This window comes from Telmatherina bonti, assembly GCF_933228915.1.
Source record: "Telmatherina bonti genome assembly, chromosome: 22".
NCBI lineage: Eukaryota > Metazoa > Chordata > Actinopteri > Atheriniformes > Telmatherinidae > Telmatherina > Telmatherina bonti.
Genome location: NC_136631.1, coordinates 25,674,442 through 25,688,870, shown reverse-complemented (window position 1 = coordinate 25,688,870; position 14,429 = coordinate 25,674,442). Strand labels below are relative to the sequence as shown.

The 14,429-nt window shown below is 37.9% G+C and overlaps 2 protein-coding genes across 3 annotated transcripts; one reads left to right on the top strand and one right to left on the bottom strand.

Moving 5' to 3' along the window:
- The first annotated feature begins 112 nt into the window (after nucleotides 1-112).
- dmac2l (distal membrane arm assembly component 2 like) lies at nucleotides 113-3,324 on the top strand. Of its 2 annotated transcripts, XR_013771777.1 has the most exons (6): nucleotides 113-167; nucleotides 286-374; nucleotides 933-1,141; nucleotides 2,428-2,599; nucleotides 2,712-2,965; nucleotides 3,063-3,323. XR_013771777.1 is itself a non-coding variant. In XM_079261987.1 (5 exons), the coding sequence occupies exons 2-5, from the start codon at nucleotides 295-297 to the stop codon at nucleotides 2,824-2,826; spliced, it is 576 nt and encodes a 191-aa protein (XP_079118113.1). In that variant the 5' UTR covers nucleotides 113-167; nucleotides 286-294; the 3' UTR covers nucleotides 2,827-3,324. The 2 variants fall into 2 exon arrangements, 1 of the variants encoding a protein (XP_079118113.1); XM_079261987.1 differs by having other exon boundaries at nucleotides 2,712-3,324.
- Nucleotides 3,325-3,783: 459 nt separating this feature from the next.
- Nucleotides 3,784-14,041, bottom strand: cdkl1 (cyclin dependent kinase like 1 (CDC2 related kinase); the record flags this gene model as incomplete). Its single annotated transcript, XM_079261986.1, has 9 exons — nucleotides 3,784-3,935; nucleotides 5,696-5,857; nucleotides 6,039-6,095; nucleotides 6,217-6,299; nucleotides 7,826-8,026; nucleotides 8,111-8,201; nucleotides 8,558-8,630; nucleotides 13,054-13,175; nucleotides 13,874-14,041. 9 exons carry the CDS (start codon nucleotides 14,039-14,041, stop codon nucleotides 3,834-3,836), a joined length of 1,059 nt encoding a protein of 352 aa, XP_079118112.1. The 3' UTR covers nucleotides 3,784-3,833.
- Between the last annotated feature and the right edge of the window lie 388 nt (nucleotides 14,042-14,429).

Below are 14,429 nucleotides of genomic sequence, written 5' to 3'. Positions count from 1 at the left end.
TGCTGCGCGAGCGAGCTGATACGTTGACGCGCCCCATGTGACACGACGCGTACTGTGACGTAAACACGTCCAGCCAACGGAATGGGACGTTCTCTTGTATTTTCAGGTCAAAGGTTACGCAGATGGACGCGTACCAAACATAAACAGTCTGTTCAGTTGGAGGACAGGTGAGAGGAAATTAATTCATAGCTCGTCTTTGGATTTATTTTGTTCTCTTCAGTCATTTGGCATTTTTATGTAACAAGAGAATCTAATTGTTTCTAAATTTTTGTATTTACTTCTCAGCTTGGAGGCATGGGGCTGCTGTTGAGGACTGCGCAGTCTGCGTTGAGCCGCAGACACTTCTGGGGTTGGCTGAATGCTGTTTTCAACAAGTGAGACACCTCTTATTACCTAACCAACGGGTTAATCATGTATATACAGGAAAACAAAGGTAGAGACACCCTTTATGAGCTTTTCTTCTACCTAGAAGTTCGAAACATTAGTCAGATTATACAGTATGTTAGTCTCCAGACAAATACTTTGACCTAAATTATACCAACATTTAGTAACTTTTAGATATTTAACAAATATAAACACTTTCTTATTCATAGAAGGGCTTATAACATCTCATACTGTACAGTTGTTGACTTATACTATATGCCAAATTATCAGAGACCTGTTTATTCTTATCTTTTCAGAATTTATCATCTTGAAACCTTTTAAACTTGAGCAGCTTCAAAATAAGATGTGCAAAGTATGAGGAAAACCCTTGAATGAGCATGTTGTTTGAACACCTAATACAAATGTAATGTAATGAGTATTCATTAAACTTCTGTGTTTCATACCAAACTGTCAACTTGCTGGACTTTCTTTCACCTTTAAAATACATATTGTTACATCTCATATTGCCATGATTTTCTTACTTCATCTGTGTGGTGATCTTCACCCAGGGTGGACTATGAGCGCATCAAAGCTGTTGGTCCAGACCGAGCGGCAGCAGAGTGGCTGCTAAGGTGTGGTGCCAAAGTGAGGTTTCAAGGTTTTGACCGCTGGCATCATGACTATAACGGACTGCCAACTGGGCCACTCGGCAGATACAAGATCCAGGCTATCGACGCAACAGAGTCCTGCATAATGTACATAGGGTTCGACTACCTGGGTCAGTGTTATAGTGTGGAGAATATTCTGTTCTTGCAACATGATGCAGGCTCATTTCCATGTTCTGTGTCAGATAGATTTAAATGCGGTAAAACTGATACAACAAAGAAAGTGATTCTGTAAGCGTGAGCTCTTTCCTCCATTCTTTTATTTTGTGTAAAGTGAATTGACAGGTTCCTTTTGTCATTATATTGACTGCATTTTAACTTGCATAACAATAAGTAATTTTATCGGAATATAATTAATAATGAGAAAAACATAGTTGGATTCAGAAAAACAACAACAAAAAAAACAGAACAAAATCTTGCTTGTCGTAAGTCATTTCAACAGTGTGGGAAAGAAGTAAGGTTCAGTCTGGAAACACAAAAGCAAAATATCATGTAATAATTTATCCATCCCACAGTTACATATTTAGGTTCGTTCCACATGTGTCTAAGTTGCGATTTCTCAGTCTCAGATGTGCATAACAATGTCGTTTCTAAACAACATTCAATCTCGATCATACTAATGTAGAAAATAAGATGTAAAAGATGTGAATAAACTTATTCATATCTCTTACGCAACTTGTGGAAATTAGTGAGCTAGCATTAACGTGTTAAACTGCTAATATGTAGTTAATAGCATTTATCAAGTTATAGAACACACAGCGAGACATTAATGTTTATACTGTGTATATTTCTATATTTAAAAGATAAGCAAGTTGTATAAAATATATTAACAATAGCATAATGTTAGTAATTAATTTTTTTACGGGGTTAACCCAAAGCCCTTTTTTGGAGAAGTAAACTATGAAGTCATTTCTCTTTAATAATCTATTTTCATTTTTAACTAAAGATAAACATCTCCAATACTAAAGGATTTTTAAATACAACTCTTTTTAAATGAGACTTTGATCAAAATTACATGTAAATTCTTATTGATATATGTACCTGGTGTATTTCTATATGAATAATTAAGCAAATACGGTATGTATAATTTACATACTTATAGATGCTTATATACGTTTTTTTTTTATTCAGTTTAAATACCTTATTTGATATATCCTAAATCTAACAATGAACCTTAGAAGAGATTTTAGGTTTTTACTTCTTCCTGAGAATGAACTATTCACCTTTGTGTACCAAGAAAGAAAGTGAGATTTTATGTTGTGAAACCAGGATGTTTCACAACAAACACAAATGCACATTTTAACCTCCTTGACAACTGCTGTGCAAGTTTCTTTGTCCCTTTGTATAAATGTATAATAGCATGCACTGAGTTTTTTTTCTGTTATTCTTTTTCTAATAGATGGTCTGAAAAATGTGGAAGAAATCAAATTCAGTAAGTGTATCTACATTGAAGACACCTGCCTGGAGAGGCTGAGCTCAATAGAGAACCTACAAGAGAGTGTATACATGATGGAGGTGGTGTCATGTGGGAATGTGACTGACAAGGGCATCATCGCTCTGCATAAACTCAGGTCTGTATTTATGGAAGATTCAAGTACTTTTAATTACAACTATACATTTATCATAAAGTCAAACTGAAATAAATCCGTGGTGCGTTTAGTAATGTGTTTTTACTCCCGACAGGAATCTGGAGTATTTGTTTCTCAGTGATCTCCCTGGAATTACAGACAAAAAGACGACTGTTGTCAGACTGCAGAAGGCACTTCCACGTCTGGACGTTGCTCTGGACCTGGACTGACAGAGATTCCTGTCTTCATGATACAATGTGGCACCTTTTGGTTCTTCCAGGCCAATTTGTCCAATTCTCCCAGTTCAAGGAAATCAAAATCAATGAGGACACGTTAGCTTAGTTGCTATGGAGTGACCTCATTTTGAAGGTTGACGGCTTGGACTTAGTCTGCATTTCTATGTTATATTGATGCAAGGGATTAATTGTTAATTTTATTTATTTATTTTTTTTTGCTTGTTTTACAGAAATAGTGTGGAGCAAAGAGAGCCTCTTCATGCTGCTGACAAGTTTTCATCGATCTTCAGTTTATTTAAAGCTACACCATTATAAGCGTACATAAAGAAAGCAGTTTGTCAAAGTGTCATTTTAATCTTCCTGTAATTTAGATTATTTGGCATTTGGCAGAAAATATCTGAGGACAAACAGATGGGTGAAAATCCATAGCACCAAAGTTCCAGAGATTACAAATAACAGTACAACATGGTCTGCGATGATACTAATAAATGCTTGTAAAGGTGATGAAAAGAACGATTGTGACTGTTTCTGCTGTTGTCAATATAATTTTCACAAATGCTTGCGAATTGTTAAAATTAGCTTCTTACATTATAACTTACTAAATGAAAACATTACACTTGCTACCATAAATGTGTCACTCCAATAGAGCCGTCGTCATATAAAAATACATTTGGCAAACCAGGCGAGGCAGTACAGTTCAGTTTTACCTTCAGGCTACTCTGAGACTACAAGCAGAGCGACACGTCGCTCCTCGTCTAGAAAATATGAGCTTTAAATGCTGGCAAAATATCCACAAATCAACACATCCGAGATGATGTGTTGGGAATAGTGCATAGACTGATTTCAGTAAGAGATGTCTGGCGCGCCTCGTGTGAGAAACAAACGTGTTAAAAAAAAAAAAAAACATGTTAAAAACCAAAATGCTACAAGACTCTTCTTCATTTCCTGAGCTACTCAAACAAAGCAGGCGTTGAAGCTGGATCCAGATCAGGTCATGATGTTTAGATGTTGGGGAGGTGGTAGTTGAACTTGCGCAGGTTGCTATAGTACTTCTTATTGTCCAGGGCTGGAAAGATGCTGCTGCTCGTCAGCTGCGGCAAATACTGAGAAGAAGAAAAACGTTGTCAGGCGACAGTTTGAAGAGCAAAAAGTGCTTTTAAGTGATGAATTTTATCACCTGTGTGAGTGAGAAGATTATCTGAACTGTCTGAAAGATGTATTACAACATGAAAATTACTGAAATTTAAAAGATTTTCTATTAATTGTCAACCAAAAGAAATGCTATGTAAAACCATTCCTGTTTTTTTTATTACAACTTATGATAAACAAGAATGCTTCCTAAAAGCTTTGTACGTTGTGTAAAATCTGCATTAAACCACAGTGTAAAGACAGATCATTTCATTTTTTGGATTTTACTGAAATTAAATCAGTGAAAACGAACTAAATATCAAAAGAGAAATTTGAATCTTTAAAAATCTCTCTTTAAACTTTTTCTTCAGATTTACTAGTTCTGATTAAACTATAGCATGAATCCAGGGAAATCCTACTTTCTAAGTCTGATTACAGAGAGGATTTTATTTTTCACGCAGTGCTAAAAACGATATCTACAAGCGGGGAAAAAACTAATGAACCAGACCCTGAAAAGCCACCATCTTCCCTGGATGAATTTAATATGGACTAAAACAAAAATGGAAACTTGATAAGTGACCTGATAAACTGAAATATTCAGATTATTTTCAGAAATCATGGCTGTCAGGTTGGCATTAAGCTCTGCATGTACGGAAGCTGCAGGTCATCAGCAGTCAGTCCAGGTCCTTAGCTGCAGGTCAACCCATCTCTCTCTCTCTGGTCCCTTTCCTGTCTAGCTGCTGATTAATAAAGGCCACCCGAGACAGAAAATCTATATTTAATAAAACAATAATAAAAACAAAATTTTTGTTTGTAGACTAAACGGACAACCCAGCTTATCATTTAGGATTTTATGAAACCAGCATGATGATGTGGGGGTGAACTGGTGCACATAGCAGATAACTGGACATTAACTGGTTTTAGAACAAAAGCATGTTGTCATCCTGATGACATCTTCTGATGAGCATCAAACTAGCTGCTGAGAAAGTCCAGGACTGATCGCAGTTCTGACACGTCAATAGCAGTAGGAGATAAATAAGTACAAGAAGAGGAGTGGAGTAGCTTTAACCTCACATCAGGCGAGGAGGAGCTGATGAAATACGACAGCAAACATGCCAAACTTTTCAATAACCCCTGGCTGCAGCCTTGAGAATGGGGCAGGGCTGGATATTGGGCAGGATTGGACGTCCAATAGGCGTGGTTGGATGTCAAATGAGCGGAGTTGGAAGGCAAATGGGCGTGGTTACAGTTTGGGTTGGAGTTAGGGTTCAGGGTTAATCCAATCAAAATGTTGAGGGCTAGCCCTGCCTCATTCTCCAGGCTGCAGCCAAGGCCCTCTCAAACTTTTTAGAGTTAAAGGCGCAGCGCGTAACAAAAAAATCAAAGGTCAGTATCTGAAACACAATATATTACTGAAAAACTTTTTTCTAAAATATTTTACATTTTTATTTCTCTTCTCTCTGAATGAGCCATTTACATCTATTTGCTGTGTGTTCACATACATGGCAGCTGCTATACTTGTGATGAACACAGTTTTGCAGCAGTTGCCTGTAATGCAGTCATGGCATGGATCCACTTACAGATAGAAACGTGTCTGGAAGAATTTTGGTCCCTGACAGCCACCGTCCAGTCCATTCACAGTGTTGGAAGTACTTTCTATGCCTGTCTTCACCACTAGATGTCAGCAAATGGCCCAAAAGGATCCTAATCGTTATTCATGGAGAAGGCTGCTCACCCCGGGGGGGAGATGTCGCCGAGGTAAACGTGTCCTCTTGTTGCCGGGGCGATCCTGCTCCCGAGATGTGCTCTCGCTCTTCTCTCTCATACTGTCAAAGTATGGATGCTGCAGGAGCTGCTCACAGGTCAGCCGCTCGGACGGGTCCATTCTCAGACAGCCCTGCAGCATCAACATTGGTGAGGAGAAGTGGGGGGGTATATTTGTGTTGGAGCATTTTTTAAACAAACCCCTGCAAATTTTTAACGAAATATCAAATAATTTAGTTTTCTCTGCTTTCTATGGTGGCCATTTTTCATTGCTGCTTAACAGAGTTTGACTGGGCAGTGAAGAGCTTTCTGACCTTCATCAGACTCAGAGTTTGATGTGAAAAGTTTGGATACTTTTGTTCCAAAAGTTCCTGAAAAACACAAAAGAACAATATAACTATGTATTGATGAAAGGACACAAGACCAAATTGTTTCTGGATAAAGAGAAGAAAGTAAAAACAAAAATCTGAATGTGCAAGAGATGTGTCTCACCATCTCTTGCAGCTCTGGGATGGAAACGCCACAGAAGAACTGGTTGTTGCTAAAGACTTGTTGGTGTCGGGGGGTCAAATCTCCTGCAGAAGGAAAGAAAATTACACAGAGAAAAGTCAGCAAAAGTCATTTGGTCTTTTTTGAATCACTAAAAAAGGAAGCAAAAAATAATACATTTTTACAACTTTATGACCACTGGAACCAGTTAGTTCACGTCCATTGCTATTTTTCCTTTCAGTATTTTTGTAAAAAAGAAAAGAACGTGGATGTAAAACCTGAGACCAAAGATTTATGAATTCCTGTAAAAAAAGAAGAGAAAAAACTTTGCAACCCTCTTCTGGCTTTCATCAGCATTGCTGTTTTACGTGGATTTTACACGAGTGAAGAATAAAAGCCTATTTTCCCTTAGTGCTTCAGTAGAACTTCAATCAAAAGAAATCCTGAAGTCTTTATATTCCATAAGAACAGGGGTCTCCGACTCCCATCCTTGTGAGCTACCATCTTGCAGGTTTTAGTGTTTCCCTGCTACAACACACTTGATTCAAATGAAAAGGTTCTCCGACAACTTGCTGTCATCTTCTGCTCCTGCCTGTTAATGAGCCAATGATTTGGGTCAGGTGTGTCGCAGTGGGGAAACACTAAAACCTGCAGAATGGTGGCTGTCAAGAACAGGAGTTGGAGACCCCTGCATTAAAAAACCTACATCAATATCAAGCCTCTTGTGGCTGAAATTGGTACTGTAACTCCCCCCAAATAAATAAAATAAAATAAAATATATTATATAATAATAATAATAATAATATAATAAATATAACTGTAAATTCACTATACTGTAATTCTGAGGTGTTCAAAGTAAGCTCTCGAGGGCCCCTGCAGGTTTTCAATGTATCACTGCTTCAACAGTGATAGTCAGATACTAAAATCAAATACATCCAACAGCCTATAAAGTTCTGGATGGTGACTCATTTGTTTGAGTCAGGTGTGTTGGAACAGGGACACATGGAAAACCTGCAGGATTGTGGCCTTTGTGGACCAGAGCTGAACATCCCTGCTGTAATTCAACAAAATGACCACACACAACTTTGTGCCTCCTCCTCAGAGACAAAAAACACTTCTTTCACTATTTCCTTAAAATCAATAATTTTTGTCAAAATACATCAAAATCAAATCTCTGTTAAGCAAAATTATATTCTTAAACTAAAAAGAAATGTATTATTTAAAAAAAATCTCTCTCTTGATGTTTAGCTTGTTTGATATGCACAGATGCAAATATGCAAATGTGCACGTTCACCTATTGGAGTCCCTCATCTCTGCTCAGAAGCAAACCACAAATTCACGTTTCAAATCACATCCAGCATCAAAACATTCATGTATTTTTTCTTTAAATTTTGCATGTAAAAAATCCCGTTTTTTACATGCAATTAGTAAAACATGGATTACATGGATTAGTAAAACCCCGTTTTACTAATCCATGTGTTTTAGATAGATTTGCTCCACTTCTAAGCCAATAAAGTGAGTTTATTCTGCTCAAATGTCTTTAAACATATGGACAAAATGTCGTCTTTAAAATCTCTAACTGTGCTAGCTTTTCTGTGTTTGGTAATCTCACCAAGAGTCTTTCTGATCAGGTAAAGTTGGTCCATATCTGACTTCCCGGGCCACAGAGGAAGTCCTGACAGCAGCTCAGCGAACACACACCCGATCGCCCACACATCAACAGGAGGGCCGTACTGTGTGTCTCCAACCAGCAGCTCGGGGGCTCGATACCAGCGGGTCGCCACGTAGTCTGTGTAGTAGTCACACGGGCCTGCTGATGGTCGGCGAAACACAAAATGTTTAACGCGAGTTGAAAGAGGAGTAAACAATGAGCACAGTGACGAAACATCAAACTTACTGAGAATCCTGGCAAACCCAAAGTCACAGAGTTTGATGACTTGGTGTTTGGTGATGAGGATGTTCTCCGGCTTGACGTCTCTGTGAATACACTGCAGAGACACAAAGAGCAACATTTAATCGTTGTATAGACCTCACAGCCGACTGAAGAAGGATGCTTCAACCGCCTGGAGGTTTAAGAGGTTGTGTGAGAAACACTTGAAGGCCTGATGTGCTTTCTGGACTTGGTGCTACTCTGTTGAGGGGAGGCCCTCGCAGCGTTTGTTGTGTCTAGGTGATACATTAACTGCTAGTCAGCCAAGGGAAAGGAATTCTTGTTAAAAAGAAAAGAGCCATAAAGCAGAGGACTTGGTGGGAGCTAGATGAGGGAGGAGATGAGAAAGGAATTCAAAAACAAGCAAGAGGGAAGGACTGGAAAGTGGAAGATGTACAACATCAGGACACTCACATTTTGTTTGTGACAGAAGTTGACGGCCTGGAGCGTCTGCCAGGTTATACTTCTGGCAAGATGCTGGGGAACCCTGCGAGACACGAGGGAAATGAAAACATGATCATCAGTGTGCAGATTAACTCCCCAGGAAATGATCCACTAAACAGCAACAGAAATGTTGTCCTATAACAACTGTTTTGCACCGCTGTGCTTCTGAACTGAGTCAGACGAGCCCTGTCATACCCAAAACCTTGGTACATTTCTTTTTCTACTTTAAGATGGTTTAATGGTTTTTGTACACAGTCCCGGAAAACATAATGACTGATAGAATAAGATAAGATACATAAGATATTATTATCTTTGCAAACTATAAAACCTCTCCAACGTTCTGGTCATTAATCCCAGCAGTTTAAAGATACTTTGACAGTTAAATTATTTGTTAGCATTTTATTAAGTTATAATCTTTGCCCTTTTCTAGATCGGACTTGAAGAGATTTTCTGACCCACTAGTTATTTCAGCGGAGACATAACTGTGACATATTTCAAAGAAGTCCACACATGAAATGTTTCTCAGAAGAAGAAAAACTTTGAGTGGCTCCAAAAAGTCAAAGCAGCACCGAGGCATGAATGTCTGGACACGACTGGGTGGTTTTTCCGTTTATTGTGTAGTTAAGATACTGATCTCAGGAGTTGTGCTAATAATTAAACGATATGTAGCTTTCTGCAGAACTTTGTTTCAGTTCTGGTAAAACTAAAAAAAAAAATTATGTTTTTATTCTAACGATATCTATGGTAGAGCTATTTCTTATGAGAAAAAAAAAAAAAAAAAAGATATATCCACATTTGTTTCTTCAAAAAAAAAAAAAAAGTCTTTTAAAGAACCCATTTATTGACCCTGACATATATATTTATTTCTTCATTATTGCAGCATCTCCATGATAACCTCACTAGAGTTTACTGAGGTCTTTAGGAAAAGGATTTTAGATGCACCTGAGCCTGCAAAGGGATTGTAAAAAAGATGGTTTATAATAGCTAAAATCAACCATTTCACCATCTGGAAAATCATTTGTAAACTAAGTTCATTTACATCCGCCCTGTGATGGACTGGCGACCTGTCCAGGGTGTACCCTGCCTCTCGCCCACTGGTTACTGGGGTCCAGCTTCCTGCCACCCTGAATTGGACTGAGTGGTTCAGAAAATGGATGGATGGTTAATTTAAATCAATCTTTTTGGCCATGTTGGACAACTTTGACAAGTGGAGACACAAGGTGGACTAAAAGATGATCAAAATATCTTAAAAAAAAAAAAAAATCAAGAATGTCATCATGGGACCTACAGGAAGAGCTCATGTGCAAAGGTACAGGTAGGTATGTGCATGTATCAGAAAAAGACTGAAACAATTTTTATTTCATGTCTGTGTGTAGGGGAAAAACATCTACTTATAGATAATGAAGAAAAGACCAAATTACCCAGAAAATAGTGACTAAAGCAACAAAACATCCTGGACGAATGAATAAAACCCGCCTGTGTGTGTACACATTCATTTCTTCATAAAAAGAAACAAACATCAAACAAAAACACAACCTGAAAATCCTGGTTTAAATTTGAATCAATGAAAATCCAGCACATCATCATCATCAACCAACTGGTTTTTGCTGCACGAATCTTACAGCTCAGCATGTTTTATTCTCATCACCACTGGATTAATAAACTAGTCTAATAATCTAATCTAAGATGTGATCTCCACAGTGCTGCAGTTTTAGTAAATACAATTAAAATTATTCAAGTGACTCAGACATTTTTTACGTATCATTGTTCATCAAAATTTAAATTGGAAATATCACATTGAACATGTCTGAAAGAAAATCACTAAATCAGATGGCATATTGAGCAGAATTGGCTCCTTAGTAAGTACAAGATGTACAACTTTATTATAGTTTAATTTATTCTCATTTTATTTACTGTAATCCAATTCGGGGTGCCACGAGTCAAACATAAGATTTTGTTGTTACAAAAGAAATTTTTGAGAATTTTTGAGAAGAAAACTTTTCAAATAGATTGTCTTCATCTGCTCCTCTCTTCAGAAAATACAATATTCTGACAACATTTAATGTGAACATTTGTCTTTTCATGACTAAACATTTGCATACGCCCAATCTCACACCAAGAGTCTATCACCATGTTTTTAAGGTTTTTTTTTTTTTTACAACATTCACACCTGTTCCACTAGGAACCGCAAACACCTGCATCTGCCCTTTGGTAGAATTTCTTCCAGCCAAAATACACTCAGATATAGAGGTTCTTCTTTCTGGAACCTTCTAGCTCCATCTGTAAAGACTGTATGTACAATTGGCTCTTTAAAAAAAAAAAAAAAAAAAAAAACAGTAAAAACAAGACTTTTATTGAAACAATTGTAACTGATAAAGTGCTCGTGGTACGTAGTAACATAAGACATTCAAACCAATATATTTATTATCATGTGATTCAGGGGAAGTGCCGTTATAAGACCTGTTTGGTCTTCTCGCTCTCTCCTGCACAGAATGTTTTCCTAAACTACTGTTATATAATTATCTGTTGTCGTGTAAATAAATAAAATAAATACAATAAATAAAACAATTTTTAAAAAACAGCAATTGAGTCTTTTTTAAGTTGTTGTGCTGTCGTCTCTACAGTTGTTTTTCAGACGTCTCTTACTCGCCATCGGCTCTAGGCGAAGGTGAATGATGGTCCTGCTGGTTCTATTGAGAACCATGATGTCCAACACTGAGGCTTTGTTGGCGAAGGGGCCCCCCCCCATCTATCAGTGTTGCCGTGGAAATGGCTAATTCGAGCCTTGTGACTGGCAATTAATTATAAACTCCACCCCCTTCTCCGTACTTTGTTTTCCCTTCTTTTGTACCTTTTGAACCCTCAGCGGCCTGCAGGCTAAAGGCCGGGACCAGAGGGAGGAAACCAGACAGCCAAAACGCTCCCTATAAAATGTGGTTGCCTGCCAGCAAAGCATTCTGGGAGAACATCTCTGCAAGCATACCACAGAAAGCTGGTCAACCTCCTGGGAGATGAGCGTTGTGCCCATCAGCCTGGTTTGGGATGTGATATATATGTGAATGGAGATGACAGAAAGCACACACTTGCACACACAAAGCACTTGCTATACTTGCTGCGGCTCTCGTTGGATTTATTTCTTCGCTCCTTAAAAGAATGTGAAATAATATCTCTAAAACAGTATCTAAGTATTTAATGAAATCTCAGAATGAATCTGAATCTCTTCGTTTGTGTATTGATGATTCGGTATTTTGTAAGTAGCGAGGGGATGTCAGATGACTGCTGACATTTCAAAGGTCGAAAGATGAACTTTCACTTAATCAAAATGATCAGTGACACTAGAGGGTGCTAAGCAACCTGCTCATCCTCCTCAGGTAGAGTCTGGGAGCATCTTGTGTTTCCTTGTCTTTAAAACTGATGTGGAGATCACAGAAAGCAGCAAGTTTATCACTTTAACAGGTTGAATTTCCAGGTTAAGCTGAGCCAGTGAGTCACTGGGAAGTTAAGTTGAACCTTGTTCAGGTATTGGTTATGAGAAAAAGTAAAACAGATCGATAAATGTAAAAAAAAAAAAAAACGTTCATTTTTAGAGGAAATATTTGGGTTTCTTTATGTAAACTGCCTTTTGATGGGTTTGCTGTGAACTGGTAAAGTTCATTTAAATGGCGCGAGTTAAAACATGGTGTGAATGGAGACTTTTCACAATTGATTTATTAGGTAATAGCTGTTATGAGTGAATGAAATTAAATGAAATGAATGAAATTAAATGAAAAATACTTTATTAATCCCCAAAGGGAAATTCAATATTGTAGTATATAATAATTAATTTGAGGAGGTCTTGTTCCAGAGGCTGATTTATCACATTAACAGACTGAATTTCCAGGTTAAGCTGAGCCAGCGAGTCACTGAGGACAAACACAAGGAAGCTGAAATTAAATGAAAAATATTTTATTAATCCCCAAAGGGAAATCTTATCATTTTAATTTAGGTCAAAATCTGGTGTACCATATCAGATTTGAGCCTTTTTTCTGAAACATTAGAATGAGTCCCCAAAATAGCTTTAAATGAATGATTTTAGATGGGAGTCTTTATTTATTTATTAAATTCAAACTATATTTAAACAGGTGATCTCACAGAAAACAGATGTCTCATTTTTAACAGAGACTTCTTATCAGAACTACTACTTTATTGTATGAAATTGATTATATATAATTTATTTTATTCCTTATTTGATCTAAAAAAAAAAAATAAATAAATCAATGATTCTGCTTTCAGCTGGATGATGTGGAATAAATTATAATTAATCAAAAACATATTGCTTTCAATTTAATGCCTCCATTTGTCTCTCAAAATGCCAAATCTATGGAATAAAAAGTATTACAATTATTTTTTCATAATCCAACATACCTGCACAAAACGCACTAATGTGTTTGTTTTCATAGAAAGGTACCACGAGGAGTCGCGCCTACCCTCTGGGATGGCGGTCCAGCTCATTGAGGACGGTGTGATCGCAGTACTCGAACACCAGGTGAAGCTTCCGTTTGCGTCGGAAAACTTCGATCAGATTCACCAGGTTTGCATGTTTCAGTTGCTGCACAGACATAAAAGCACAGAAGCACAAACATCACAGTCAGAACTACTACTGAGTTAAAATCCTGTGAAATGAGCAGCCTGGTGGAGTGGTTCATCTCTGCTTTGCCCTTATCAAACCAACTAAACAGTAAACAGGAGGTGATAAACATGCTGTCGCCCCTGACAACATGTCCTATTTATGAGCTTCTGGTGTCCAGTGGGTTCCTAACACTCCCACCCTCTGCATGACTAATAAAATCCCCACCAACTGGAGATCTTTGATAATTATTATTCACCAAACCTGCTCCCAGGATGCATGAATTTTATATTTTGGCTTTAGACAATCTGTTTCTTCTATATTTCCTTATCCGTATGTTTGATGCAGCTCTGTAAATGAGAAACACGTTTTTCCTTCTGACTGCAGAAGTATTCGCATAGAGTCCCCGCTGCTGGCTGCACAGCAGAAAAGGGTAACTTTTATTTCATGCCATTAAAAAGAAGATTTAAACCCTGAAGAGAAAGAAGATGAATGTAGACATGAAGAGAAGACCAACATCTTTTATACTTAAAGAGGTGATAGATTAAGACATGATGTATTTCAGGGAAATAAATTTGGTTAATTCAAATTTTGGCCTATTTCACCGATGGACCCTTTTCCTCTCATAAATGAAATGTTGCAATCCATTCTTCCTAAATCAAGGCAGGTTGTGCCGCTACCTTCAGCATCCTGATCTCCCTCAGAGCAATCTTTTTGATGATGGGATCATCTTCTGACTCCACAAACTTCTTGATGGCCACAATCTGTCCCGTGTCCTTGTTTCTGCACTTGAAGACGACGCCGTAGGAGCCCTCTCCGATCTTCCCGATCTTCTCATACTTCTCCATCCTGACACGAAGGTAAGCGAAGATGCACAACAAACCTTCACAGGCAGGGAGGTACGAGCGTCTCTGCAGACTGAAAACAGACAGAAAAACAGGAGGATGAGAGGGGGAGGCTGGGGGTAATGAGACCACCTGCTGTTTTCATAATCCGTCTGTGGCAAAACAAATAAATAAAAGGCACACTGTCATAAAACTGTTCATCTCTGTGGCCATTTCTCCCAGAAATTTACAGGATTCATTTTATGATAAAACTGTGATACAGAGGAGGTGAGATTAAATAAATCATGAGCATCTTCCTCTGGACAGTAAGCATGTCCAAAAGTAAACCCAGACGGCGTTAAAGTTCCTCTAAAGAAGACCAAAAACACTTATATAATCACCTAAACGGTCT